This window comes from Bos indicus, chromosome 12 (genome assembly GCF_029378745.1).
Source record: "Bos indicus isolate NIAB-ARS_2022 breed Sahiwal x Tharparkar chromosome 12, NIAB-ARS_B.indTharparkar_mat_pri_1.0, whole genome shotgun sequence".
Lineage (NCBI taxonomy): Eukaryota > Metazoa > Chordata > Mammalia > Artiodactyla > Bovidae > Bos > Bos indicus.
The window spans coordinates 17,783,757-17,811,395 of NC_091771.1; the positions used below are offsets into that span (position 1 = coordinate 17,783,757).

Consider the following 27,639-nt stretch of genomic DNA (forward strand, 5'->3'; position numbering starts at 1 on the left):
GGCATTTGAAAATAAATCCATTCAGACCTTAAATTTAACTTTAATTATTGTAGATTGACCTGTAGAAACATAACACATTTATATTACAAACTATAAAGGTACTTATGTGACAATTAGCAATATTATAGTTAATTAATGCACTAAAAGAAAAAGACAACTCAGTTGAAAAATGGACAAAAGAGGTTTACTTAATTCTCAATGGAGTATAGGATATTAAAATTGTACATATATCCCATTCTAAATGAGCCTTTAAATTAATTCTGTTTAGGAAACTTTATCTAAAATTGCTTCATAAGACAATTCCAAATAGTTTGAAGATTTGAAATCCATCTCTTCAACATGAAGAATGGCTTCCCTTTGGCTCCTGGTCATGATCAAGTGCTGTTGTATTCTTCGGTCCACCGCACCCTAGGACGTGAAGGATACAGAAGTAAAGGCAGTCTCTAGTGTCCACTCTGTCGTCTATGAATAGTAACAGAGCCAGCTGGTGTAAGCCCTAACTCTTTGGCTCTGGTCCTGATGAGAACTAAGAATTCCAAAGGAGATAAGTTTACAATCATTATAAGAATCTAGGCTAGCTATGCAAAGCAGACAAAACCAGCAGTTCTCAAACTTTCTGGTCTCAAAATGCTTTTATACCCTGAGACTTGTTGAGGATCCCAAAGAATTTTTGTTTCTGTGGTTTTATCTCTCAATGTTGTGTACCATCTTAATTTGAATTGAGAAAATTTAGATTTACTTTAAAAATAACTAAAATAACCTATCACATGTTAACATAAATAGTATGCTTTTATGAAAAATAATTATTTCCAAAATAAAAAGCATTAATGAGAAGAGTGGCAATGTTTTACATTTTTACAAAGCTCTTGAATGTCTGGCTCAACAGTACATGTTAAACAGTAAGATTCTCATATATATTTCTGCATTCAATCTACTGCAACATGTGTTTTGGTTCAAGTGTGTGAAGAAAACATGTACAGATATGTAATTGGGGGAAAAGGGGAGTATTTTGTTATTTTTATTATTTTCAGATAATTATGGATATTTGTCTTTGACACTACCCTGAAACTCAAAGGATGATAGTTCCTTAAAGATGTGCTGCAATGTAGAATCTGCAACTATATCAGTGAATTTCTCAGCCTGTTATTTTGAAATCCATTGATCTATTGTGAATGTTGAATGAATATTTACCTATGCATGATTTTGTACCGGCATGTATTGATCATTTGAAAAAAAGTACTGGTTCACTGAGTTATGGAGCATTTGCCACATCCAAAACTTAGCTCCTGGGTTTCTTTCCCAAGCCTGCTCCTCCTGAAAGTTAATGTCAAGTATACTTTTCTAGTTGCTCACATCCCACATTTTCTTGCATATCCAATCCATCAGCAAATTCTATAGACTCCCCCTTCGAAATACATCTAGAATCCCACCACTTCTCAATCCTTCCATTAATACCACTGTTGGGCTTCTCTGGTATCAAGTGATAAAGAATCTACCTGCCAATGCAGGAGACACAGGTTCAATCCCCGGTCTGGGAAAATTCCACATGCCATGGGGCAACTAAGCCCATGCGCCACAACTACTGAGCGAACACTCTAGAGCCCAGGGGGCCGCAACTACTGAGTCCATAGTGCCACAACTCCTGGAGCCCAAATGCTTTAGAGCGTGTGCTTTGCCACAAAAGAAGCGCCACAATGAGGAGTCTGCACACCGCAAATAGAGAGTATCCCCCGCTTGCTGCAACTAGAGAAAAGTCAATGCAGCAACAAAGACCCAGCACAAATAACTAAAATTAAAAAAAGAAATACCACTGTTGTCCAAGTCACCATCATCTCTTACCTGCATTATTGCAACAGGCTCTTGACTAATAACCCAGCTCTACCCTTGCTCCCAGCAGCCAAACTGGTCCTATGAAAATACAAGTTAGATCGTGCCACTTTGCGCGTCTTAGGGTAAAAGCCAGACTTCTTCGAAATGACCTGCAAAGCCATGGTCCAGACCTACTAACAACTAAGACTGAATCTCCCGTTACTCTCCCTTGTTTTTTCCACTCCAAGCATGCCAGCCTCCATGCTCTTTCTGAAACACATCAGGCATGTTTCTGCCTTGACCTTTAGACAGCTGTCATTCCTTCCTCCGAGAATGTTCTTCACCCATAAGCTGCCTGACTCACCCTCTCACCTTAAAGTGAAACGTAAACAGAGGAGTGAAAAGGTCAACATTTGGGTCAAGAATAGCACTGAAAGTATGTTGACAATAATGATCCCTATTAAGAATGGACCCAAAGCAGATCCCTAAGCCTTTCTGTACGCAACTAGTGAATTATGTAATTTAATTGCAGATACATAAATAGGTCATTGTTCAGGACCTTTACATCTGATATTAAGATCAGGCAAGAGTTTCTTACACAGGGATCACTGTGTAAGGTCACATGGGACATAATGGAAAACATATTTTTTCAGTTCTACTGAGAAATAGATATACATCACTGTATAAGTTAAAGTGTAGAGCATGATGGTTTGATTTACGTATATTGTGAAATGATATCACAAAAGGTCTAGCTAACATCCATCATCTCATATAGATACCATAGAAAGAAAAAACTCTCCCTGTAATGAGAACCCTTAAGATTTACCCTCTTGATGACTTTCCTATATACCATACAGCAGGCTTAACTATAGTCATCATATTGTGTATTACAGCCCTAGTACTTATTTAACATTAACTGGAAGTTTGTAGCTTTCAACCACCTTCCTCCAATTCCCCCTACCCCGGCTCTCTACCACTGCTCACCTCTGAAAATTACAAAATTGATCTCTTTTTCTATGAGTTCGGTGTGTATATGTGTGTGAACTGGGGGGTTGGTTGTTGTTAGTTTCTGAAAATCATTTTTTACAATATCCTTAGAGTAAGTAAAAAAAAAAGCAAAATGGCTATCTGAGGAGGCATTACAAATAGCTGTGAAAAGAAGAGACGTAAAAGGCAAAGGAGAAAAGGAAAGATATACTTATTTGAATGCAGAGTTCCAAAGAATACAAAGGAGAAGTAAGAAAGCCTTCCTCAGCAATCAAAGAAATAAGAGGAAAACAATAGAATGGGAAAGACTAGAGATATCTTCAAGAAAATTACAGATACCAAGGGAACATTTCATGCAAAGATGGGCTCAATAAAGGACAGAAATGGTATGGATCCAACAGAAGCAGAAGATATTAAGAAGAGGCGGCAAAAATACAGAGAACTATACAAAACAGATTTTCACAACCCAGATAATCATGATGGTGTGATCACTCACCTTGAGCCAGACATCCTGGAATGCAAAGTCAAGTGGGCCTTAGAGGCATCACTACAAACAAAGCTAGTGGAGGTGATGGAATTCCAGCTGAGCTATTTCAAATCCTAAAAGATGATGCTGTGAAAGTGCTACACTCAATATGCCTGCAAATTTGGAGAACTCATCAGTGGCCACAGGACTGGAAAAGGTCAGTTTTCATTCCAATCCCAAAGAAAGGCAATGCCAAAGAATGCTCAAACTACCACACAGTTGCACTCATCTCACACGCTAGTAAAGTAATGCTCAAAATTCTCCAAGCCAGGCTTCAACAGTACATGAACCATGAACTTCCAGATGTTCAAGCTGGTTTTAGAAAAGGCAGAGGAACCAGAGATCAAATTGCCGACATCTGCTGGATCATAGAAAAAACAAGAGTTCCAGAAAAACATCTATTTCTGCTTTACTGACTATGCCAAAGCCTTTGACTGTATGCACCACCATAAACTGTGGAAAATTCTGAAAGAGATGGGAATACCAGACCACCTGACCTGCCTCCTGAGAAATCTGTATGCAGGTCAAGAGGCAACAGTTAGAACTGGACATGGAACAACAGACTGGTTTAAAATAGGGAAAGGAGTACATCAAGGATGTATATTGTCACCCTGCTTATTTAACTTCTATGCAGAGTACATCATGAGAAATGCTGGGCTGGATGAAGCACAAGCTGGAATCAAGATTGCTGGGAGAAATATCAATAACCTCAGATATACTGATGAAACCACTCTTATGGCAGAAAGCAAAGAACTAAAGAGCCTCTTGATGAAAATGAAAGAGGAGAGTGAAAAAGTTGGCTTAAAGCTCAACATTCAGGAAACTAAGATCGAGGCTTCTGGCCCCATCACTTCATGGCAAATAGATGGGGAATCAATGGAAACAGTGACAGACTTTTATTTTGGGGGGCTCCAAAATCACTGCAGATGGTGACTGCAGCCATGAAATTAAAAGACACTTACTCCTTGGAAGAAAAGTTATGACCAACCTAGACAGCATATTAAAAAGCAGAGACACTACTTTGCCAACAAAGGTCTGTCTAGTCAAGGCTATGGTTTTTCCAGTGGTCATGTATGGATGTGAGAGTTGGACTATAAAGAAACTGAGCACCAAAGAACTGATGCTTTTGAACTGTGGTGTTGGAGAAGACTCTTGAGAGTCCCTCGGACTGCAAGGAGATCCAACCATCCATCCTAAAGGAAATCAGTCCTGAATATTCATTGGAAGGACTGATGCTGAAGCTGAAACTCCAATACTTTGGCCACCTGATGCAAAGAACTGACTCATTTGAAAAGACCCTGATGCTGGGAAAGATTGAAGGCAGGAGGAGAAGGGGACAACAGAGGATGAGATGGTTGGATGGAATCACCAACTCAACGAACATGAATCTGAGTAAACTCCGGTAGTTGGTGATGGACAGGGAGGCCTGGCGTGCTGCAGTCCCTGGGGTCATAAAGAGTCGGATATGACTGAGCGACTGAACTGAACTAGAGTAAGTGTAATGTTAATACTCCCTAGAGCTGTTTCATGTAGCCCTCAATTCAAAGGTCAATTGAGCTTAAGAAATCAAAACAGAACAAAAAATAAATAGACATTGGAGAGGTGGGGAGAATAATACACTGATAACCCAAATACCCAGGCTAGTACAGAGATATACTTTGAAGCCTGGATTAGGAGGTGAACTGAATGTAGGTCTTTTTATCTCTTGACCTGGAACATCATTTATTTCTCATTTAAGGTTTTAATACATCTTAAAAGATGGCAAGCTGAAGATTTAACTGTGACCTTGAAAGAAGCTAGTCTGATGTTGCCAGTTAAAGGTCAATTTAGGGCTTCCCTCGTGGTCCAGTGGCTAAGACTTCATGCTCCCAAAGCAGGGGACCCACGTTCCATCCCTGGTCAAGGAATGATTAAGAGATCAAACAGGCCACAACTGAGTTCTCATGTCACAACCAGCTAAGACAGGGCACAGTCACATACATAAATAAATTTGAAAAGAAGAAGAGGAACCCAAAAGGTGTCTCCAGATTCTCCCAGTCACTCTTCAGTCCATCCTCCACAGAGGAGTAATCAATGCAGATGTTGTTGTTGTTGTTTAGTTGCTAAGTCGTGTCTGACTCTTTTTTGACGCCATGGACTGTAGCCCAACAAGCTCCTCTGTCCATGGGATTTCCCAGGCAAGAATACTGAAGCGGGTTGCCATTTCACTGTCCAGGCGATCGTCTCAACCCAGGGACTGAACCTGTGTCTCCTGCTTGGCAGGCAGATTCCTTACCACTGAGCCACCTAGGAAGCCCAAATATAGCAAATACAGCATCACAATGAGAGAGTCATTTCCGAGGCAGGTTGATAAGGAGTCTAGGGGTCCCCAAGGAGAGAGGGGTCTGGAATTCTCAAGGAGGAAGAAAGGACAAACTTTTTTTCCTTCTCTATATTCCTTAGGATTATATAACAATAATGTATCCTGCCTAAGGACAGTCTCTGGATTAAGGACAGTCTCTGGATTAAAGCTTCTGGCTGTTATCCTAAAATGTAAATTATGGGAGTAGATCTGGTCTTTACAAGGATTATATAACAATAATGTATCCTGCCTGAGGACAGTCTCTGGATTAAACCTTCTGGCTAATTCTGTTATCTTAAAATGTAAATTATGGGAGTAGGTGTGGTGAGGTTTTTACAACCTCCAGACAGTCTTTGGATTCATTGGAGAGTATATAACTTCATTGTTAACACTAGCAAGCGGGTACTCTTTCTGCCCCCTTCTGATGCCTATGTCAGAAAGCTTTCTCTATCTCCTTTATACTTTAATAAAACTTTATTACACAAAAGCTCTGAGCGATCAAGCCTCGTCTCTGGCCCCAGATTGAATTCTTCTCCTCCGGGGGCCAAGAATCCCGGTGTCTTCACGTGATTCAACAACAACCTTTCAACAATAGCTTTAGAGGTGCAGTTGTGCTTCCAAGTATAAAGACCATCAGTGGTTCCTTGGCATTCCAAATCTCTTCATGTCCCAGCTCCCTCCACGTTCTTACACAGTCTGGAGACTCACTGAACTCCTTACAGTTAGAGGTCTTTTGCAATTAAAGGTCATGGCCCTGGGGCCAGTGTACATGCTGTTGCCTGTCTTCCTCATCACTCACTGGGCAACTGCCACCTCGTTGGCTCTTAGGACTCAACACAGTAGGTACCTCTTCTTGGAACCCTTTCTCAACTGCCTTTATCTGCCTTTTCTCACTCTCCACTCCCACCCAGGCTGAAGTTGAAGCCTGTGTATGACTTTTCATGGTACATATCACATTATATTGAAATCACTCAAGGGTTTGATCTTTTTTCCTCACTGAACTTGAGTTCTTGGAGGCAAGGCAAATTTTTATCTTTGGTGCTTAATTCAGTGCCTGGAAGCTGGTCAAAAATTAAGTATTGAAAAAAAAATTAAGTATTGAATGGATGAAGGAATTCAACACAAAATATCTATTGATTGAATGTCAACTCTGTTCAAGCAGCTGTGGATCTGGGCACCTGGGAAGACAATGGAAAGCAAAAACTTAACACAGAAATGACCTTTCATATGGCTTATACTCCATTGGAGGAGCAGGCATGAGCTAAATACCCACAGTAATGAATACATAACTGAAACTAAAATGTGTGTTTTAAAGATGAGGAACACAGTTTAATGAGAGCAGTTAAAAAGGACCGTGATCCAGACTATTATGTTCTGTTCATATTTGTTTGTATGGTTTTAGATGGAAAAGATGTGAGTATATTTAGATTGGATGGGAACAATTCAGCTGAGTGAAAGAGGTTAAATAATATACAGGAGAGAAGACAATTAAATAACATCACACTTCTGGAGAGGGTATCTTACAACCCTCATGGGAGGACTGGCCTCTTCTGAAGCCGTAAGAGGGAGCATTGAGAGAGTGGATATGGAAGTAGCAGGGTGGCAGGTTTTGTACCAGAAAACTGAATAAGTTTTGATCCAAAAGCTTGGATTTTCTGAGGGAGAGGAGTCACAGCTGTCTACTGGAAAAAAAGGCAGAAGGTGAGAAAGTCAGAGATCTGAAGAGACTGGAGAGGCTTTGAAGCTTTCATCATGGACTGTAGGAAAGCAAGTCAAGTGAGAAGCCCCAGGATGGCTGGGCTGTGTTAAGAAGAACCCATTTGAAGGAGGTGATGCTGACTATATACTGACAACAGTCTGCCTATTGTGTCACTTTCTCCAGCAGACACGGAGGCTCAGGGGCAACCACAGAGACAGCACACAGGTGGTTTCACTCCAGGCTGGGTTTTTGCCAGATGAGAAAGTGCGAGTGGGTGAAGGGAGTTTAGTATAATGTTAAGAATGTTATGGAACTAAGAAACCATGGAACCCAAGACGAGAAGCCTGATGGATTAGAAAGTGGGAGGGTTGTCAGTGGACCAGAGGTCCCAAGGGGGAGGAAGAGCAACTACAGAGAGAGCGGCTGAACAGAAGGCAGGAAGGAAGGATGGGCCAGAGCTGGAAGACGGTGGGATGGGGCAGCTACCCTTCATCACACCCTCCAAACATAGAACCTCTTCCACCAAACACAGATACTAAGAGATAATGAAACACTGCTAGAGGAACCAGCATGAAAACGAGGCAGAGGACCAAGCCATTAATAAAGTGGTTAAGAGCTGGACTTATTTAGCTTCGATTTTGCTTCTCTGTCAACCAGAGCATGATAAGCCCCAGACCTCAGCCCACACACTACCCTCTCCCGGGGTTCTTCTCCCCAGTGTTGAACCTGACTAGGCTGCTAAAGAGGGAAGGACACGATTACAGGTCCTTACACATTTTATCAGGGGGCTTCCTGGTGGCTCAGTGGTAAAGAATCTGCTTGCAATGCAGGATTTGCAGAAAACCCAGTTTCAATCCCTGGGTCAGGAAGATCACCTGGAGGAGGGCATGGCAACCCACTCCAGTATTCTTGCCTGGAGAATCCCATGGACAGAGGAGCCTGGTGTCGGACACGGCTGAAGTGACTTAGCATGCACACATTTATTGGTGCTTAAATTTGTTACGTTGGAAATAGTTTCAAATGATGGTAAGATTTGGGGTGTGGCTATAGGAGCTTGTGACAGAAGTGGAGAAAAGGCCACTGAAAATGAAGCGAGTCTTGGAGGGTCATCCGTGGAGGGGGATGGCACATGTGGTAGATAAGGCTGTGAGTTGAGCATCAAAGTCTTCACTGAATGATAGAGTACAACCACAAGGTGGGCATACGACAGGGACCTGAAGACAGATGGGAGAGCAGATCAAAAGGCCTGAACCTTAGTAAAGGAGAATTTTTTTTGCAGGAGCGTGAGGGAGTAATGGTCTGGAAGAGGCAGTGAACAGAAGGCAGACAGAAACTTAGTCACTCAGTGGGTCCAACTCTTTGCGACCCCATGAACCATAGCCCACCTGGCTCCTCTGTCCACGGGATTCTCCAGGCAAGAATACTGGAGTGGGGTGCCATTTCCTTCTCCAGGGATCAAACCAGGGATCTTATTGAACCAGTGTCTCCTGCATTGGCAGGTGGATTCTTTAGCACTGGGAATGCTGATTCCTGAGGCCAGTGGAGTATAAGGGCATAAACAGCCAACATTTAATCTAGGCAAAGGGACACATAAGAAGAATCATTCCATAAACTGTGACCCAGTGGACTGTATCAGCCCAAAAGGCATGGCGTTCAGGTCTGCCGAATGCAACCTCCAGGTTCATTGTGATCTTGGCTGGGAAAGTGCTAACCTAAGGAAGAGTCAGATTTCAGTTAAGACAGGAGATGGAAGGGATGGCAGAGAAACGCTGATTAGGGTTTAGCCCAGGGTACAGTCTAATAAATAGTCACTCACTCACTTAAGAGAAAACTTAGAGCTAAGGTTTTATCTCTCGATTGAAACCTGGATGGACAGGCTGCATCTTGTTAACCACAGGGCCCAGCACTATCTCTAGCAGATAGCAAGTTCCTGAAATATGTTTGTTAAAAGTAGGAATGAATTTCCTGTTACTACAGTTGTAGTATGGAAGGGAATGGGGGACTTCCCTGGTGGTCCAGTGGCTAAGACTTCAAGCTCCCAACCCAGGAGGCCCGGGATTTGATCCCTGGTTGGGGAACTAGCTCCCACATGCCACAGCTAAGAGTTCACGTGCCACAGCTCAAGATCCCTTGTGCCACAAAGAAGACCCAGCTCAGCCAAACAAATAAAAATTTAAAAAAGGAAGGGAAATGGGTGAGCAAAAGTAGTGACACGCACGTTACACCTCCATCAGTAGAAATAAGGTGTGCATATAGAGCGCAAAGGAAATGCAAAGTCTCTGCCCTCAAGAGAAGCTCCGCCAAGTGCCCTTGTTGCAGGCCAAAGGCATTGTTCCAGAAGTGGGCTGTACCCTGGGATACCTCCACCCAAGATGAGTTTTCAAGTACTACAGTAGAGGTGGGGCAGTAGCTAAAGTTGGGGAGAGGGAGGGAGGGTGAAGAGAAAAGGAGAGCGAGCTGGCTCTATTAGAAGAGGGTGTATTCAAGCCCCAATTGATTTTACTGTTTTATATGAAGGAAGGAGAATAGATAGATAAGATGCTTATTAATTTTCCAGTGGTGTCTTAGGAGAGGAACTGGAGATATACAGCATAAATGCTAACCATAGTCATCTCTGGCTGGTAGATTTGGTTTTCCTCTTTGTACATTTCTTCATGGCTACATTTTCTATATTGAATATACCTGACTGATTTTTTTTTTTTTAGAAAAACTCTAGAAAAATATTATGTCTCTTCTAAATTTCTCACAGGCTCAGACTATCTACTCTTAGGGCAAAATTGGCTGCAAACTAAAGGGATTATAAGACTTCAAAGGAAATAATCTCTAGTCATTTCAGCAGTGGTGCAATTGTGAAGAATCAATAGATACCCATTTAATAAAATGAAATGTGTTAGAAAAGTAAACAACTTGCAAAACACCAGCTGTGTGGCTTAATATTGCTATTGATCTACAGTATAGAAGAAGGAAAATTCAAGGCTACAAGAAAGTTTGCTACTTTAATAGGAGAAAGACACATTTTTAGTTAATCTCAGGCAATGACAAGTTACCCAAGGGAAAATAACTAAACTATTATTATAAATAGTCTGAGTGACACAAGTTTGAAACTAGATGAGAAATTCTGAAATTAAACAGAATTTTTTCTTACTTGAAGTATCTACAAGGATACACCCTTTATTCCAACTAAGAACAAGAAATATGTACTTGATTTCGCTAGATCATGCTGCAGAAACAAACAGCCCCTCAAATCTCAATGGCTTACAACAAGTGTATTTCTCATTCATATTACATGCGAAGGGCTGCAGGTCGGCTATGGCTCTCATCCATTTTGCTTCTCATTCTATGACTGGCGCCGAAGGAATAGTCTTTATCCGGACCTGACATTCTCATGGCAGAGGACAATATTAAGTGAGTTAGTAGAAAACAGCAATGGTTCTTAAAGTTTCTCCTAAGAACTAGCACATTATAATCTCCTTTTGGTTTGGTTTTGGTTTTGGTGGAGTTTTGTTTTGTTGTTAAAGAAAGTGACAAGGCTAAGCCTAGTGACAGGGCAGACTTATACTCCTTCCAGGGGATGCAGTGCAGTAGACAGGAGTGTATAATCATTTTACAAGGAAGGGATCTGTGGATATTTGGGAATAACAATACAACCTCTTACAAAACGTAGTCACTTACACATGCCATGAACACGCAAACATTCTTGTATCTTAGGAGCACAAGGCACAGCTACATAAGAGTGCCTGCTGTAGGGCATTTGTTGTTGATGCTTAGTTGCTAAGTCATGTGTGACTCTTTCCAACCCCAAGGGTTGCAGCCCGCCAAGCTCCTCTGTCCATGGGATTTCCCAGGCAAGAATACCGGCGTGGGTTGCCATTTCCTTCTCCAGGGGATCTCTCCGACCCAGGGATTGAACCCGCGTTTCCTGCAATGGCAGGGGGTAATTCTTTACCCCTGAGCTACCAGGGAAGCCCCACTGTGAGGCATATACCACAGCAGACCCTCTACTCACTGTGTCCTATGTAAGTTTTTCAATAACCCTTTCAGCTGTCATAGGCACTCATTATTCTCATTTTACTTTAGAGTAAGCTGGAGTTGGCTAACTCTACCAAGGTCTCTCTGGTAGATTATGAAAATGGCCAGTCTTCTGGCATCCACACCTCGCAGTGTCAGTTGGCAGACGTTCCCACTGAGGAGCCGAGGCTATTTTCTCCATTCTTAAATCAGGTTGGCCAGCCACGTGGCTGGCTTTGGCACATGAAACATTAATAAATGTAACGAGCTTGAAAAGTGCTTGTGTGCTGGGACTTGCCTTTTTGCTGCTCTTGAATCACTCACCATGAGAACAAGTCCAGGCTGCCCTTCTGAATGATGAGTGACACGTGACTCACTCCTCCTCTTATCCCAACCACAGCCTGCTAATCACAAGGAAGGGAGGCCACCCCACATCATCTAGTCACCAGACAAACCACCGCCTGACAACAGACACACGAAGTGGATACAGAGATTGAGTTGGGAGTGCTGAAGCTTTATTGATGCTTCTTAAGAAACAGTGAGGGAAAAAGATTGAGCAGGGAAGCCATCAAACAATAACCTGACCACAAGACTGCTAACCCAGTAGGGAGCTCTGGAGCAAAAACGGCCTGTTAGATAAATCCGATGTGGGATAAAAGTGCCTTGTACCTCTGCCTCTAACTGTGATCTCAGTCACTGACTGAGGAACACCACAAGGTGACCTCAGTCGAAACACTGAGGGTGGGAGGATCTGAAGGAGCTAATAGCTGGACAATGCTGGTTAACCACACAAGGGTTTATATCTTGGTTCTCTGTTCTATTCCTTTGGTCTACGCATGTGTGCTAAGTCGCTTCAGTAGTGTTCGACTCTTTGCAACCCTATGGACCATACCCCGCCGGGCTCCTCTGTCCATGGAATTCTCCAGGCAAGCGTACTGGAGTGGGTTGCCATGCCCTTCCTTCTCCAGGGGATCTTTCCGACCCATGGATTGAACCTGGGTCTCCTGCATTGCAGGCAGATTTTTTACCATCTGAGCCACTGGGGAAGATCAGATAACCTTCTGGTAAAAAGCTGACTCAATTATAATAAATAGAAAATGTATGGAAAATAAACAGACTTTCATTAAAATAACGATGTATTGAAGTTGGACAAAATAGTCAGTCTGGGGGATTTCCAGCACCCTCCATGGTGGGTATTCAATATTTTTGCCTGGATGGGTGGGAGGAGAAGTGTGCCCTCCCAGGAAGTCCTGGAACTGGGCATGGGAGTCCCCCGTGCCTGAGAGCCTTACCCTTCAGCTGAGAATCTAGGTAAACTAAGAAGAGACGCAGTGCTAAGATGTGTCAGGTTCTAATGCTGCAGTAACTATTGGTATGCCCTGTTCAATGGGTTGGCAGTCCTGCAGAAAGGAATTGTGCTATGTGGATTGTCTAATTAGAGTAAGCAACATCCATGCGGGCTGATTTACACTTCTCTTGTAGGATCCCTAAACATCAGGTCGGTGCCTTTTCCCTTTTATAACCATTTGTATTGCATGTCAATCAGCATAAAGATTTTGAGAAAAATTTTTTTTCTAGTTTCCTTAAATGATAATGTGGACAATAGCTTTTGTTCAAGTATCCAAGTATATAAATGTGTTAAGTACAGCTCCGAGTACATAGTGCAGTGAGATCAAAGACTGATCAAATGGCTTTGACATTTGATGCTCTCTCAAAGCTCTCCGGCCTGATGCCCTTCTTTTTCCTTTATTCCTTCATAGGAGGGTAAACTCAGGCCCATCCTAACTCTTCAAGGCAAGTTAAGACCAGGCTGTAACGTATAACCAGATTTTATTGAAGGCTTCAGGATAGTAAAACGAAATTACAGCATAGTAAGGGAAAACTTCAGGCTTCCCAGGCAGCACAGTGGTAAAGAATCCGCCTGCCAATGCAGGATACAAAAGAGCCGTTCAATCCCTGGGTCAGGAAGATCCCCTGGAGGAGGAAATGACAACCCACTCCAGCATTCTTGCCTGGACAGTTCCATGGACAGAGAAGCCAGGCAGGCAGGCTATAGTCTATGGGGCTGCAAAGAGCTGGACACAACTGGGCACAGAACAAAGGAAAACTTCAAACTGGCTACTAAATGCGACTTCTTCTGAATCTCCTTATCTACACTCCTATTAGCCCCAGACTTCCTACTGTGTTTTAGGAGTAGGCTACCCTCCTTACCAAGAAGGGCTGTGACCATGAACATCACCCACCAGAGCTCAGGCTCCCTGAATCTCCTAAGGCCCAGTGAGCAGAGGAAACTGCCTCCCCTTATCTCCAGCGTAACGCTAGCTTTCCAGGAGATGTCATCACTTCCACAACTCCACCCACAAGGATGACAACTTCAGGTATTGTTAATAGAGCAGTTTAGCTCTGAAATGTCTCTCTTTTTTTTTTGGCTAAGCCGCCAGCATCTGGGATCTTAGTTCCCCGACCAGGGATCAAACCCATGCCCCTTGCATTGGAAGTGCAGAGTTAATCACCAGGGAAGTCCCAGGCTCTGTAAGATCTTGAATCTTACCATTGCTAAATTGCATCTTGACTTTTCCTTTCTTCGACTTCCCTGGTGGCTCAGACGGTAAAGCGTCTGTCTACAATGAGGGAGACCCGGGTTTGAGCCCTGGGTTGGGAAGATCACCTGGAGAAGGAAATGGCAATCCACTCCAGTACTATTGCCTGGAAAATCCCATGGACAGAGGAGCCTGGTAGGCTACAGTCTATAGGGTCACAAAAAGTCAGACATGACTGAGCGACTTCACTTCACTTTTCCAAGTCCAAAGTGCACTCTGCTTTTTTTTTTTTTTAAGTCAGATTTAATGAGATTTAATGTACATAAAATAAAATTCACCTATTTTAGTGTATAGTTCTGAGCTTTGACAAACACATAGCCATGTCACCACCACCACAATCAGTTCCAGGACAGTTGCTTCACTCCCCAAAATCCCTCAGGTCCTGTTGTGCTCAAGCTCTTTACACCCTCAGCCTCAGGCAAGAGTGGCCTGTTTTATGTGTCTGTAGCCTTGCCTCTTTCAGAGTGTCATATAAATGGATCCAAACAGCAGGTAGCTTTTTATATATGATTTTTTTCACCTGAGACCCATCCATGTTGGTTGTTCCTTGTATTACTGAGTCATTTTCCATTATATGAGCATACTATAGTAGATTTATCCATTCACAGTTGAAGAACGTTTATTTCCAGTTTTTGATGATTATGAATAAAGCTTCTGTAACATTTGCATACAAGTCTTTGAATGAACCTAAGTTTTCATTTCTCTTGGGTATACATCAAAGAATGGAACTTCTGGGTTGTGTGATAAGCATATGCTCAACATTATATGAAATAAGTTATCTGCCAAACTGTTCGTACTATTTTGCATTCCTACCAACAATGTATGAGAGGTCTAATTAGTCTGTATGCTTACCAGTACTTGGTAATACCAGGGTTTTTTTGCATTTTTTTTTTAATCTTATTCATTGTAATATGTACAGGTACTTCAGTGTAGTTCAGTTTTTAATGACGAGCATCTTTTCATGTGCTTATGTGCTACCCATATTTCTTTTTGGTGAAATATTTTCAATTCTTTTCAAATATTTCAAATATTTTCAATTCTTTTGACTATTTACTTATTGACTTGTTTGCTTTATTGTTGGGTTTTGAGGATTCCTTACATATTCTTATTCCAGTCCTTTAGTAGAAATATGCTTTGCAAATATTTTCTCCGAAGCCTATATTTTGTCTTCTCGTTTTCTTAAACAATTTGTATTAGCAGATCAACCTCTATAATCAAATATCATAGACTGGGTGGTTTAAACGGCAGACAGTTATTTCTCACAATTCTGGAGCCTGAAAAGTCCAAGATGGGGATGCCAGCAGATTCAGTATCTGGTGAGAGCTCTCTTTCTGGCTTGCAGACTGCCACCTTCTGGCTGTGTCTGCACATGGTGTGGAGAGAGAGCTCAAGCTCTCTGGTGGCCTTGCTGCGGCTGTCTCTTCAGTCGTGTCCGACTCTGTGCTACCCCATAGACGGCAGCCCATTTACATAAAGGTACTAATCCCATCATGAAGATCCCACCTTTATGACCTCATCTAAGCCTCCTAAGTGAGTGAATGATAGTCACTCAGTCATGTACCGACTTTTTTCAACCCCATGGACTTGCAGGCTGCCAGGCTCCTCTGTCCGTGGAATTCTCCAGGCAAGACTACTGGAGTGGGGTGCCATTTCTTCCGCCAGAGGATCTTCCTCACCCAGGGGTTGAATCTAGGTCTCCAGCATTGCAGGCGGATTCTTTACCATCTGAGTTACCAGGGAATCCAAGCCTCCTAAAGCCCCCACAATCAGATAATTGAGGGGGCGAGCCTCCAATATATGTCTGTGGGAAAATACAATTCAGTCCATAGCAATGTCTCGCAGAGTAAATTTTAAAGTTTAATGAAGTCCAAATTAACAATTTTTCTTTTATGGATCATGTCTTCGGTGTCACATCTAAGAAGTTTATGCCTAGCTCAAAATCACAAAAATTTTCTCATATTTTCTTCTAGAAAGTTTATACTTTCAGCTGTTTTTATGTAGGTCTAATCCATTTTGTTATGTGTGCTTAGTCGCTCAGTAGTGTCCAACTCTTTACGACCCCATGAACTGCAGCCCGCCAGGCTCCTCTGTTGATGGGATTCTCCAGGCAAGAATACAGGAGTGGGTGGCCATGGCCTCCTCCAGGGGATCTTCCTGACCCAGGGATCAAACCCAGGTCTCCTGCATTGCAGCGGATTCTTTACAGAATGAGCTACCAGGGAAACCCAAGTATACAGGAGTGGGTAGCCTTTCCCTTCTCCGGGGGGAACTTCCTGATCCAGGAATCCAACCAGGGTCTCCTGCATTGCAGGGGGATTCTTTACCAGATGAGCTACCAGGGAAGCCCTGGTATGACTTGTTAGATATGGTGCCAGATATAGATCAAGGCTCTTTCTTTTAACATTTGTATGTCACATTGTTCTACCAACATTTACTATTATTGTTTTTTAATATCTTGTCTGGGACTTCCCTAGTGGTCCAATGGGTAAGACTAAGGATCCCAACACAGGGCACCCGGGCTTAATCCCTCATCAGGAAACTAGATCCCACCTGCCACAACTAAAAGATCCTGCATGCTGTCACAACCAAATAAATAAATATTAAAAAAAAAACTCATATAAAAGTTATCATCTTAACCATTTTTAAGCATATAGTTCAGTAAGTGGCACCCTTTTAATGGTTCCCGTTTGCTTGTTTCTTAAATCTTGAATGAGTACTGAACTTTATCAGATATTTTCCTGCATCTATTAAGATGATTATATTTGTTTCCTTTTTCCCTTTTTTAGAATGGTGAATTACATTGAGTTTTCAAATATTAAGCCTGACTTGTATTTCTGGAAATAACCCCATTTAGCCGTGATATATCAATAGTCTCCTTTTCATATGTTGCCAATTTTTATTTGTGAAAATATCATGGAGTATCTTTATGGACACAACATACTGAAGGCTGCTGAGTTTCTGGGTGGAAGAAGAGATACTTTAAAAATGTTTAATCAGTTCATTTACCATAACATGCAGTGTAAGCATACTACTCAAAAATATGTAAGCAAGTGTCAGAAATAACAGCTCAGAATTAAAAGTGAATGGAAGCAGGAGTAGAAAATGAGGTTATTCTTCCACTGTTTGTACCACCTGTTAAAATTATGTGCACATTATTTTAGAAGTAAAACAATTTAAATTAAATTTAAGAAAAAGATCCTCCCCAACCAGAAACCAAACAACTCTGATTCAGCTGGGATTTTTTTGTTGGTGCATGCCATGCAAACTGGAAAGATAAATAGAAAACTAATTTGTACCAGCGTAACTGATTAATTAGTCCTTAATTTTCTTCCCATGATTTGTTAATACTCTTGTATCACGGTGTTTCTGTACTATTTGTCCTTGCTCGGATACTACACTGATTAGAGATACCGTAGCATGAGTGTGGGCTTCCGTGATGGCTCAGACAGTAAAAGAATCCGTCTGCAGTGTGGGAGACTGGGTTCGACCTCTGGGTTGGGAAGATCCCGTGGAGGAGGGCATGCCAACCCACTCCAGTATTCTTCCCTTGGACAGGGCTACAGTCCAGGGGTCGCAAAGTCGAACACGACTGAGCGATTGAACATACCATGAGTTAACTGTAGTGAACCTCATTTTAAAAAAAATAAAAAAAGGATGTGCAAAGGCACAGAGGTTTATAAAAAAGTAGGTGGCTGGTAAGCGCGTGGAGGAATCTGAATACATAAATAATGAACGTTGAAACATCCACAGTAAACGGCACTCGTTTAAACGAAAAACTCCGGCCGCGCAGTTCCCTGGGAGGAAACAAACATCACAATTTGAAAGCCGTAAGTGAAGCAGAGACGTAGAGACTCAGACCACCAAGGCCAGGTTTGCAGGCCCTCACCTGCTCAGGCTGATTGGCAGCGGCTGCGGGGGCGGGGCGAGCCGAACGTCACTTCCCGTCGCGGCCGGCCTGGTCCTCTCGCGCGATGACGGCCAGCGTGGAGCCGCGGGGGCGGCGCCCGGGGGTCGGAGTGGGCGTCGTGGTGACCAGCGGCAGGCATCCTCGCTGCGTCCTCCTGGGGAAGAGGAAAGGGTCGTTCGGAGCCGGCAGTTTCCAGCTTCCTGGGGGCCACTTGGAGTTCGGGTAAGCAGCCGCCTGGCTGACTGGGAAAACGAAACGGACGCGCAGAGGACGACGTCGCCGCCTGCGCGCATCCGTGCGTGAGTGCGCGCTGACGCTGCGTCGTTTCTCGCGCGTTTGTCTTTCTCGCCTGAGGCCGGCAGGGGGCGCTGTTCTGGGCGAGGCGGGAGCAGGAGTCGCCACGTCCGCGTGCGAGCTGCCCTCGAGGGGTCAGCTCCTCTCGAGCCCTGACGCGGCTGGGCGCTGTGAGTTGTCTTTTTCCTGCTGCTTGCGCTTGAAAGGCCGGAAGTGCGTATTTACAGGCCTCGAGTAGTGTAGTTGTCCCTTCAAATGTTTGCACGGTTTGCTGGCTATTTAAACGCAGGCAGTATAATATTTTCCTGCTCCCGTACGTCTTCGTAGCGCTCCAACCAAGCGAATGATTAACGGAAACCCTGGGCCTCTACCTCCCTCGTTAAAACGGGGAAATCGTCCGAAGTACTCCCTAAGGTCTCCCTCTCTGCTTTGACTTTCTGTGAATTGAGGTGTCAGACCGACAGAGAAAGTTTAGTTGTACACAAGGGTGAATGAAGAAAGGCTGAGAGTGACCTAGAAGGTGGGTTCACCCAGGCTCTTGGACTCTTTAATCGATAGAAATTGGTAAGCTGCCAGAGGAGGAATTTAGGCAGAGGTTTGTCGGGGCTCGTGCTGTAGCCGAAGGGAGGGAGCGAGAACAAGAAACAGGTGCCCTTGCTCGCTCTCCTGGAGCGGGAGGTGGTGGTGAGCTGGTTTCTTAAATGGAGTGGGGCGTAGGTATGGATCTGCGGGTTGCGCAGAAGGTGCGGCTTAAGTGATCCGCCTGCTCCTTTGGTGGTTCTGTGTGCGGAAATCATGCCTGGTAACCCTGCTTCGCTCTGAGCAACTCACAAATGGCTGTAGGTTTGTGGCTTTTTTTGTAGTTTGTCTTTAATTGCCCCAACTGTGCATGCGTTATTTTTAGTCTCTAACTTTGTCCAGGTGCGAGCATCCCGGAAAGGGTCCCATCCTATCTCATAGTGAGAATAAGGATGACCTCTGCAGCAGATAAACAGCATCAGAAACGTTCAAGGGGCTTCCCAGGTGCCGCAGTGGTAAAGAATCCGCCTGCCAATGCAGGAGATATAACAGAAGCAGGTCGGGAAGATCTCATTAAGGAGGAAATGGCAACCCACTCCAGTATTTCTTGCCTGGAGAATCCCATGGACAGAGGGAGCCTGGCGGGGTACAGTCCATAGGGTCGCACAGAGTCGGACACAACTGAAGCGACTTAGCAGCAGCAGCAAGCTATCGCTTAATAAATAATAAAATTACTAGATTAAAAATCAAATTGCACAGACAAGCACACCCCTTGATGGTGCTGAGTGCAGAAATCATGTGAGGTACCCTGCTTTTGCTCCTGGCAGCTCACAAGTGGCAGTTGGGTTTTTGAATCTTGTTCATAATTTGTGCCAGCTGTGCATGGCAGCTGTGCTCTGGTCTACTTATTTTGGGTCCCTCATTGTTTCTTTTTGTTCTGCCGGATAGAGGAGAGGAGACATAAGGGTCCCAGGTCTCAGCCTGTCCCACCATCAACGGGATGGAGGGAGGGGGGATGTACAATTATGGCTGATGGCATTGTTGTGTGGCAGAAACCAACACAACATCGTAAAAATTAAGAAAAATAAAAGTAGTATTTTGGTATTCTGGTCCTCTTCCAGGCGTTTGTGTTTCCTTTGTGGTGGGGAGAGGAGGTGCGGGCCCATGTTTTGCTCTCTCTCTCTGCCGCCTCCTCTTCTCAGTGTTTCTGATTTCTTTATCCCGAGAGTGCCGAGGTCGGAGGGGAAGGCGCAGAGCGTTCCCTGGGTGGTGCTGCTGCGCTCCAGGTGCCCTCTGGGTGCAGTATTCACGTGTGCGCTCTTTCTGAGGGTGTGTTTGGTGGCTGGTTGGAAGTCCTCCAATCCTACAAGGATTTCTGCACTGCACAGTTCCCTAACACAGGTGACCAAAAACTTCTTGTGATGCTGGCCGCCAGCTCCTGGTGCTAGCTAGCACACCGCGCTACATTTTCTTTCTGCCGGGTTCCCGGTAGTCTCACAGCATCTGCTTGGCCCGGAGAAAACACGATGCTCTCACGGCCGCTTATTTTCTCTGCTCAGCCATCGTGGGCTGCTTTCGCCAGTCCCCTACCGTCCAAATGCCTAAAGTGGGGATGAGCTGCTGTGTTCACGTGCATCCCTGACACCTCAGGACGCGCTTCAGATTTCCGCAGCTCGTTCCCTGCTGGTCCTCTGCTCTGAGGCACCGGGCAGCCCTGTATGCTTCCACAGCTCAGCCCTTTAAGTGGGGGTAACGCACCGGTGCCTCCTTGAGAGTCAGTGGTCACCCCGTCTCCGTGACCATTTATTTCTCTTGGAGCGCCTCTTGGTTTGGGGGCAGAGTTGGCCCCCCATCAGGAAGAAAGGGAACATTCCTACAGCCTGAAAATTCACAACTTTCCTCCTTCCACAAAGATCTGTCTAATGGGTAGAGTGAGGGTAGATTAGATAATTAGAGAAATAGTCAAGGTAGAAAAAATAGAGAAACAGTATTCTTTTTTGCTGAATATCTCACATACTAAAGTGCTTCAGAAATATAAGGAAATTTAATCTAAAAGTCACTGAACCACACAGATTTCTTTTCATACTTGTTTTCACTTGATACTCACATACTTTATCTGACTATAAAATTCCATTTGGAACCATTTCTAAAGGGGGATACTGTATATTTTTAATCTTGTTTCATATATGATAACTGTACAGTGAAATGTTTTAATTTATATGCAGGTTTTGGTAACTTTTAGAGTATCAGTTCTTGTCAATATCTAGTTATTATGGATCATATTGAAGGTGAACTAATCACAAGTGTATTTTAATATTTTATGAATGCCTTTTGTTCTCAATTTTGAGGCATAAACTGAAATTCTGAACCTACTGGAAAAGACTTGACTTACTTCTTGATACACTTACAACAAGCCTGTGAGAAAGTAGCATTATCTTTTTACTTATCCAAAGTGGAAAGGAATGGACTTTGAACTCAAACCTAGGTCTAGTTAACGACAAGGCCTGTGCTCTTAACTGAGACATCAGACCACCTGGTTGCATGCTGCTTCTGGGCAAGCGAACTAGTGCTGGATTGGCTAAATGTTCGTTTTTTGTTGTTCAATATGAAGTCCTTTTGGTCTTCAGATAACTAGATACAGGATAAACAGTATCTAAGGGTTGTTGTTTTATTGTTTTAAAGCATGGATCAATTACAGCTCTTTTGGGTTACACTGGAAATTTCTAGCCAGAAATTTCATGACTAAAAAAAAAAAAATGAATAAATAGAATCGAATATGGTGGTGTGTTTCTGTTTTCCAGTGAAACCTGGGAAGAATGTGCTCAAAGGGAAACCTGGGAAGAAGCAGCTCTTCACCTGAAAAATGTTCGCTTTGCCTCGGTTGTGAATTCTTTCATTGAGAAAGAGAATTACCATTATGTCACTATTTTAATGAAAGGAGAGGTGGACCTGACTCATGATTCAGAACCAAAGAATGTAGAGCCTGAAAAGAATGAAAGTAAGAGAATTACATACAATAGTGCGTTTTCTACGAGAGCATGTCTGAAGGAAGATTATGTCACCATATGAAGAGAGTTAGAATGTAATTATACTTTAATTAGAGCTTAAATCTACTTAAGTTCTGAAGACATAAGGATAGAACAGGAAAGAGAATGGGTCTAGAGCCAGACTGCTTGGTTCTTCCGCGTAGAGATTTGTGACCTCCAGCCAAGTTCTTTAGGTCTCTGGGCCTCTTTTCTCATTTGTTATAATAGTAGCTACCTCAGATGGGTTGTTGTAAGGATGAAATGAGTTATTACCTACAGTGGGCCGGTCCTAATGAACACAGTAAGTACTCAGTGTTAGGTGGGCCGGTCCTAATGAACACAGTAAGTACTCAGTGTTAGTTTTATTGCTAGTTTTTAATTTTGTTTCAAACTGACTTTTTTAAGCAAAACATTTAATGTGCCTTCCTCAGTTTTCTCACCTGTGCAAGAGAGATAGTAACTTTCTTTTATAGAAAATGATTAACTTGCAAAACACCTAATCTGTTGCCTTCTGTGTTGAATTGAGTGCTCTGAAAGCTTTAATGACAGTAATTGATATCCTTTTATTTACTGTGTACTACACTTTGTCCCTGGGGCTTCCCTGCTGGCTCATAGGTAAAGAATCCACCTGCCAGTGCGGGAGATGGGGGTTCGATCTGTGGGTCAGCAAGATCCCCTGGAGGGGAAATGGCAACCCACTCCAATATTCTTGCCTGGATAATCCCATGGACAGAGAAGCCTGATGGGCTACAGCCCATGGGGTCACAAAAGAGTCAGGGTTTAAACAACAACACGGCAAGGTGTGGGGGCGGGGGCATGGATGCACCACCCTCCCAGCAGCTTGATGTGTTCAACTCTGAAGCTTTCTGAACCCAGTTGTGTGGAGTTTTTATGAAGGATCATTACGTTATGGGATTATTATTATTGTGATTGAGTAAACCATTGCCCATTGATTAACTCAAACCTCCAGCCCCTCTCCCCCTCCCTAAGGTGGAGTGTGGGGGTCAGCGGTGGGCTGAAAGTTCCAACCCTGTGATGATGCCTCTGTCTTTCTAGTCAGCACCCACTTCCCGAAACTGTGTAGGAGCCACCAGCCATCTCATTAACATTGACTCAGCCTTGGTTGAAAGGGGCTTATTATGGAAAACAAAAAGATGCTCCTCTGATCCCTGTCACTCAGGAAATTATTAATACAAAGGTTTTAGGAATCCTGCCAGGAAACAGAGATGAAGACCAAATACATATTTCTTATTTCATGATATCACATGAAGAAAAACACAAGAAGGATCCAAAGGCCTTCAGCTGGACTAGGGTACAAAAAAAATGATTCACGCCTTAAGAATGGGAAGGCAGGATTGTACCAAATTCACTAGGGGAGCTGATAACTGGCCAAGGTACAGTGGCTCGGGGTCTTTATTTATAATACAGGCATGCACTCTGCCCCGTGTTCATCGGGCCCTGGATCTGAACAGCCTGCTTCAGTCCTCTAGTCACTGCATCTTTCCTCCGGCCGTCAGATTATAATTAGAGGGATTACCCAGATGCTTCCTTCTCTAGGAGGCTCAGCTAACTGAGCATCTTGCAACACGTGGTTAATGTGTGCCTCCCCTCTTCGTCCCCCACCTCTCCTCGCCCCCACCCCCATTCTGTGTGGTCACAGGTACTGAGCAGCCCTTCCAGAGCTTGTTCCAGGTTCATGGATTCTTTGTCCCCTTCCTTCCCAGAGTGAAACTACATATCTGTATTTTATAGGCAGAGAAATGCTTAATGAAAGAAACAGTAATTACACATAGATATATACATGTAATCATAAACTAATTTAGAACATAGAATTCTTAATAATCATTGTATTTTTGTTGTTAATATCATATTTAAACATTCACCTGTCGTGAGCATCTGTACACACTCAGTCATGTCTCTTTGCAACCCCATGGACTGTAGCCCACCAGGCTCCTCTGTCCATGAGATTATCCAGGCAAGAATACTGGAGTGGGTTGCCATGCCCTCCAGGGAATCTTCCTGACCCACAGCTCCTGCCACATACCCGCATCACAGGCAGATTCTTTACTGCTGAGCCACTGAAAATCATGTTTGTATAGCCAAGATAATGTGTAGCATCACTCTTGCGCTTCATTTTATTAGTAGCAAATCACTTTTTAATTTTTCTTAGTACAGGTTAACTAGCCAAAATGAATATGCTTTGTTTCAACTGAAGAAATTGCTTTAATGTCTTTCTTTTCTAGGTTGGGAGTGGGTTCCTTGGGAAGAATTTCCTCCCCTGGACCAGCTTTTCTGGGGACTACGTTGTTTAAAAGAACAAGGCTACGATCCTTTTAAAGAAGATTTGGATCATCTGGTAGGATATAAAGGAAGTCACCTAGAGGTGAACAAGGAGATTCACTGAGTTGGTTTTTTTTTTTTAATGGGTTGGCCAAAAAGTTCAGTTAGATTTTTTTTGTACGATGCCTATAGTCTTGCTTGGTTGTCTCTAACTTCATTTAAAACAATTTTGTGAGATTGTATTATGACACCTGTCACAGCAATGTGCATTTTTTAAAAGAAACATCAAAATTGGTGAATTTGGGGGGTAGCCATTTTAATATTGAAGATGGAAGAAAAAAGGCAACAATTTCGGCATATTATGCTTGATTATTTCAAGAAAGGTAAAAATGCAACGGATACAAAAAAAAAGATTTGTGCAGAGTATGGAGAAGGTGCTGTGACTGAGCGAACATGTCAAAAGTGGTTTGCAAAGTTTCGTGCTGGAGATTTCTCTCTGTATGATGCTCCACGGTCAGGTAGACCAGTTGAAGTGGATAGCAATCAAATTGAGACATTAATTGAGAGCAATCAACATTATACCACACGAGAGATAGCCGACATACTCAAAATATCCAAATCGAGCGTTGAAAACCATTTGCACCAGCTTGGTTATGTTAATCGCTTTGATGTTTGGGTTCCACTTAAGTTAAGCCAGAAAAACCTTCTTGATCGTATTTCCACTTGTGATTCTCTACTGAAACGTAATGAAAGTGTTCCGTTTTTAAAACAAATTGTGACAGGCAATGAGAAATGGATACTGTTCAATAATGTGGAACGGAAGAGATCATGGGACAAGCGAAATGAACCACCGCCAGCCATGCCAAAGGCCGGTCTTCATCCAAAGAGGGTGATGTTGTGTATATGGTGGGATTGGATGGGAGTCCTTTATTATGAGCTCCTTCCAGAAAACCAGTCCATCAATTCCAAGAAGTACTGCTCCCAGTTGGACCAGCTGAAAGCAGCACTCAATGAAAAGCGTCCAGAATCAGCCGACAGAAAGTGCATAATCTTTCATCAGGATAATGCAAGACCACATGTTTCTTTGATGACCAGACAAAAATTGTTACAGCTTGGCTGGGAAGTTCTGATTCCTCCACCATATTCCCCAGACATTGCACCTTCAGATTACCATTTATTTCGGTCTTTACAAAATTCTCTCAATGGAAAAAATTTCAGTTCCCTGGAAGACTGCAAAAGGCACCTGGAACAGTTCTTTGCTCAAAAAGATAAAAAGTTTTGGGAAGATGGAATTATGAAGTTGCCTGAAAAATGGCAGAAGGTAGTGGAACAAAACGGTGAATACATTGTTCAGTTCAGTTCTTGGTGAAAGTGAAAAATGTGGTTTTTATTTTTGCTTAAAAATCAAAAGAACTTTTGGGCCAACCCAATACATAAAAGGCAAAATAAGGTCCTGTTAAAGAATAAAAAATATCTACATTTCAGAACAACTCCATTTTACCTGAGAAGTCCCACGTGATGGACAGTTTATTTGTAGTCTCTTAATATACCCAACACCTTTTCATTCAGTACTTGTGAAGAATTTTCAGAGATTGTGTCATGAACTGTGCTTCAGATTCAGAACACGTGACAATTGGTGATGTTATAAGTGGTAATTCCGCTTTCTGTATTGCTCTGGTATTGATGTGTCACTACCAGTGTGTGTGGAGGAGAGTGCAGTGGAATTCGTCTTAGTGTTTCATTTCTAGTAGAGATCCTAATTCAAGTGCTACCACAGAATTTATCACACTTGTTGGTTTTCCTTTCCTGTTCTGTTGTTGTTAATATATTTTGACAGTTCCTACCACTAGAGCAGACAGGACAGGTCGTTAGGCTGTATTTCTGATTGGGAATGTAAACCTAGGGAAGCGAGTTAAACCATCCAGGATCTGTATCCCATTGTTAACAGGCCTTACCATTTTGGATCTCAGTTGATCTCTCTCGAGATTCAACTTCCTTGTATGTGAAATGTAATTAGACTAGGGCGGCAGTTCTCAGTATGGTCCGGAGAAGTCCTCAAGGCCCTTTCAAAGGTCCTCGGGGTCAGAGTCGCTTTTGTCACATCCACAGAGTTTTCCAGAAACTGCGTGTTATAGGTTACTCTAGTAGAGTGACTGCAAAGCAGAGAAGAAAATCTAGCTCTCTCCTAGTAAGCTAGATGTGGAAGAAATGGACAAAAAAATGTAAAACAATGCCATGCATCCACTTTTTTTTTTTTTTTTTAAGAAAAACATCTATATTTTTTATAAAAATTATGTTAACATACAAGTTTTGTGTTATGGGTTTTTGTTATTTGTAAATAAATAAAAGAATTCTTAGAATTTATCAGTTTTAGTTGCTAGTATGATACTATTAGTAGATAACATCCTACAAAAACTCTTTGGGGCCTCAGTTTTTTGTTTGGTTGGGTTTTTTTTTTTTATGAAGTATAGTTGTTTACAACGTAGTGTTAGTTTCAGGTACGTACCAGAGTGATTTAGATAGGTATTAATGCACACACATTTTCAGATTCTTTTCCATTACAGACTGTTGTAAGATAAATATAGTTCCATGTATTATACAGTATGTCCTTATTGTTTATCTGTTTTATACACATAAAGTGTGTATTTGTTAATCCCAAACTCCTAATTTGTCCCTCCCCATCTCCTTTCCCTTCTGGTAATCATGCCTTTTCCCTGCATCTGTGAGTCTGTTTTGTAAATAAGTTCCTTTGTATCATTTTTTTAGAGTCCGTGTATTAGTGATGTCATGATATTTGTCTTTCTCTGCCTGCCTGAGTGTGTCTGGGTCCACCCGTGTTGCTGCAGGTGGCGTTATTTCATTGTTTTTGTGGCTAATACTCCATTGTGTATATGTGCCATTCTTTATCCATTCATCTGTTGATGGACGCTTAGGTCGTTTTCACGTCTCAGCTATTGTAAATAGTGCTGCTGTGAACGTTGGGTGTGTTAATTTTTTCAAATTCATCTTCATCTTTTCTGAGTATCTGCCCAGAAGGGGGATTTCTGGATTGTATGGCATCTTAGTTTTTTTAGGGAACCTCCTTCCTGTCCTCTTCAGTGGCCGCACAGTGTACATTCCCACCAACAGTGTAGTAGGGTTCCATTGTCTTCCCCACCCTCCTCAGCATTTACTTGTAGACTTTTCAATGATGACCGTTCTGACTGGTATGAAGTAGTACCTCATCATAGTTTTGATTTGTGATATTGAGCATCTTTTCTTATGGCTCTTGGCCACCTGTATGTCTTTGGAGAAATGATGTTTAAGTCTTCTCACTTTTATGATTTTGGGGTTTTTTTTTGATGTTGAGCTGCATGTCGGTTGCATAATTTGCAGATATTCTCTCCCATTCTGTAGGTTGTCATTTTGTTTTGTTTATGGTTTCCCTTGCTGTGCAAAAGCTTACAAGTTTGACTAAGTCCCATTTGTTTATTTTTGCTTTTATTTCTTTGGCCTTGGGAAACTGACCTAAGAAAACATTGGTACAATTTTATGTCAGAGTTTTGCCTGTGTTCTTTTCTAGAAGTTTTATAATGTCATGTCTTATTGAAGTCTTTAAGCCATTTTGAGTTTATTTTTGTGTATAGTAAAAGGGAGAAAAAAA

At 42.6% G+C, this 27,639-nt stretch overlaps 1 protein-coding gene and 1 long non-coding RNA gene across 3 annotated transcripts; one reads left to right on the forward strand and one right to left on the reverse strand.

Moving 5' to 3' along the window:
* Window positions 1-20: 20 nt before the first annotated feature.
* Window positions 21-17,996, reverse strand: LOC109566705 (uncharacterized). Its single transcript, XR_011569684.1, has 3 exons — window positions 17,857-17,996; window positions 1,840-17,764; window positions 21-408 (listed from the first exon to the last, which is right to left on the reverse strand). It is a non-coding gene; the product is annotated as an uncharacterized lncRNA (long non-coding RNA).
* On the forward strand, window positions 17,872-26,256 carry NUDT15 (nudix hydrolase 15). Of its 2 annotated transcripts, none has more exons than XM_070800082.1 (3): window positions 17,872-18,099; window positions 21,492-21,772; window positions 23,960-24,110. In XM_070800082.1, exons 1-2 carry the CDS (start codon window positions 17,942-17,944, stop codon window positions 21,757-21,759), a joined length of 426 nt encoding a protein of 141 aa, XP_070656183.1. In that variant the 5' UTR covers window positions 17,872-17,941; the 3' UTR covers window positions 21,760-21,772; window positions 23,960-24,110. The 2 variants fall into 2 exon arrangements, with proteins under 2 accessions (XP_070656183.1, XP_019826821.2); XM_019971262.2 differs by having other exon boundaries at window positions 17,880-18,099; window positions 21,492-21,688; window positions 23,960-26,256.
* Window positions 26,257-27,639: the final 1,383 nt, after the last annotated feature.

Excerpts from the sequence above, each read along its gene's own strand:
- NUDT15 (XM_019971262.2), top strand. The coding sequence starts at position 17,942 with ATGACGGCCAGCGTGGAGCCGCGGGGGCGGCGCCCGGGGGTCGGAGTG. Across the intron at positions 18,100-21,491 it reads GGGGGCCACTTGGAGTTCGG|TGAAACCTGGGAAGAATGTG; the intron begins GTAAGCAGCCGC and ends TCTGTTTTCCAG. Across the intron at positions 21,689-23,959 it reads AGAGCCTGAAAAGAATGAAA|GTTGGGAGTGGGTTCCTTGG; the intron begins GTAAGAGAATTA and ends TTTCTTTTCTAG.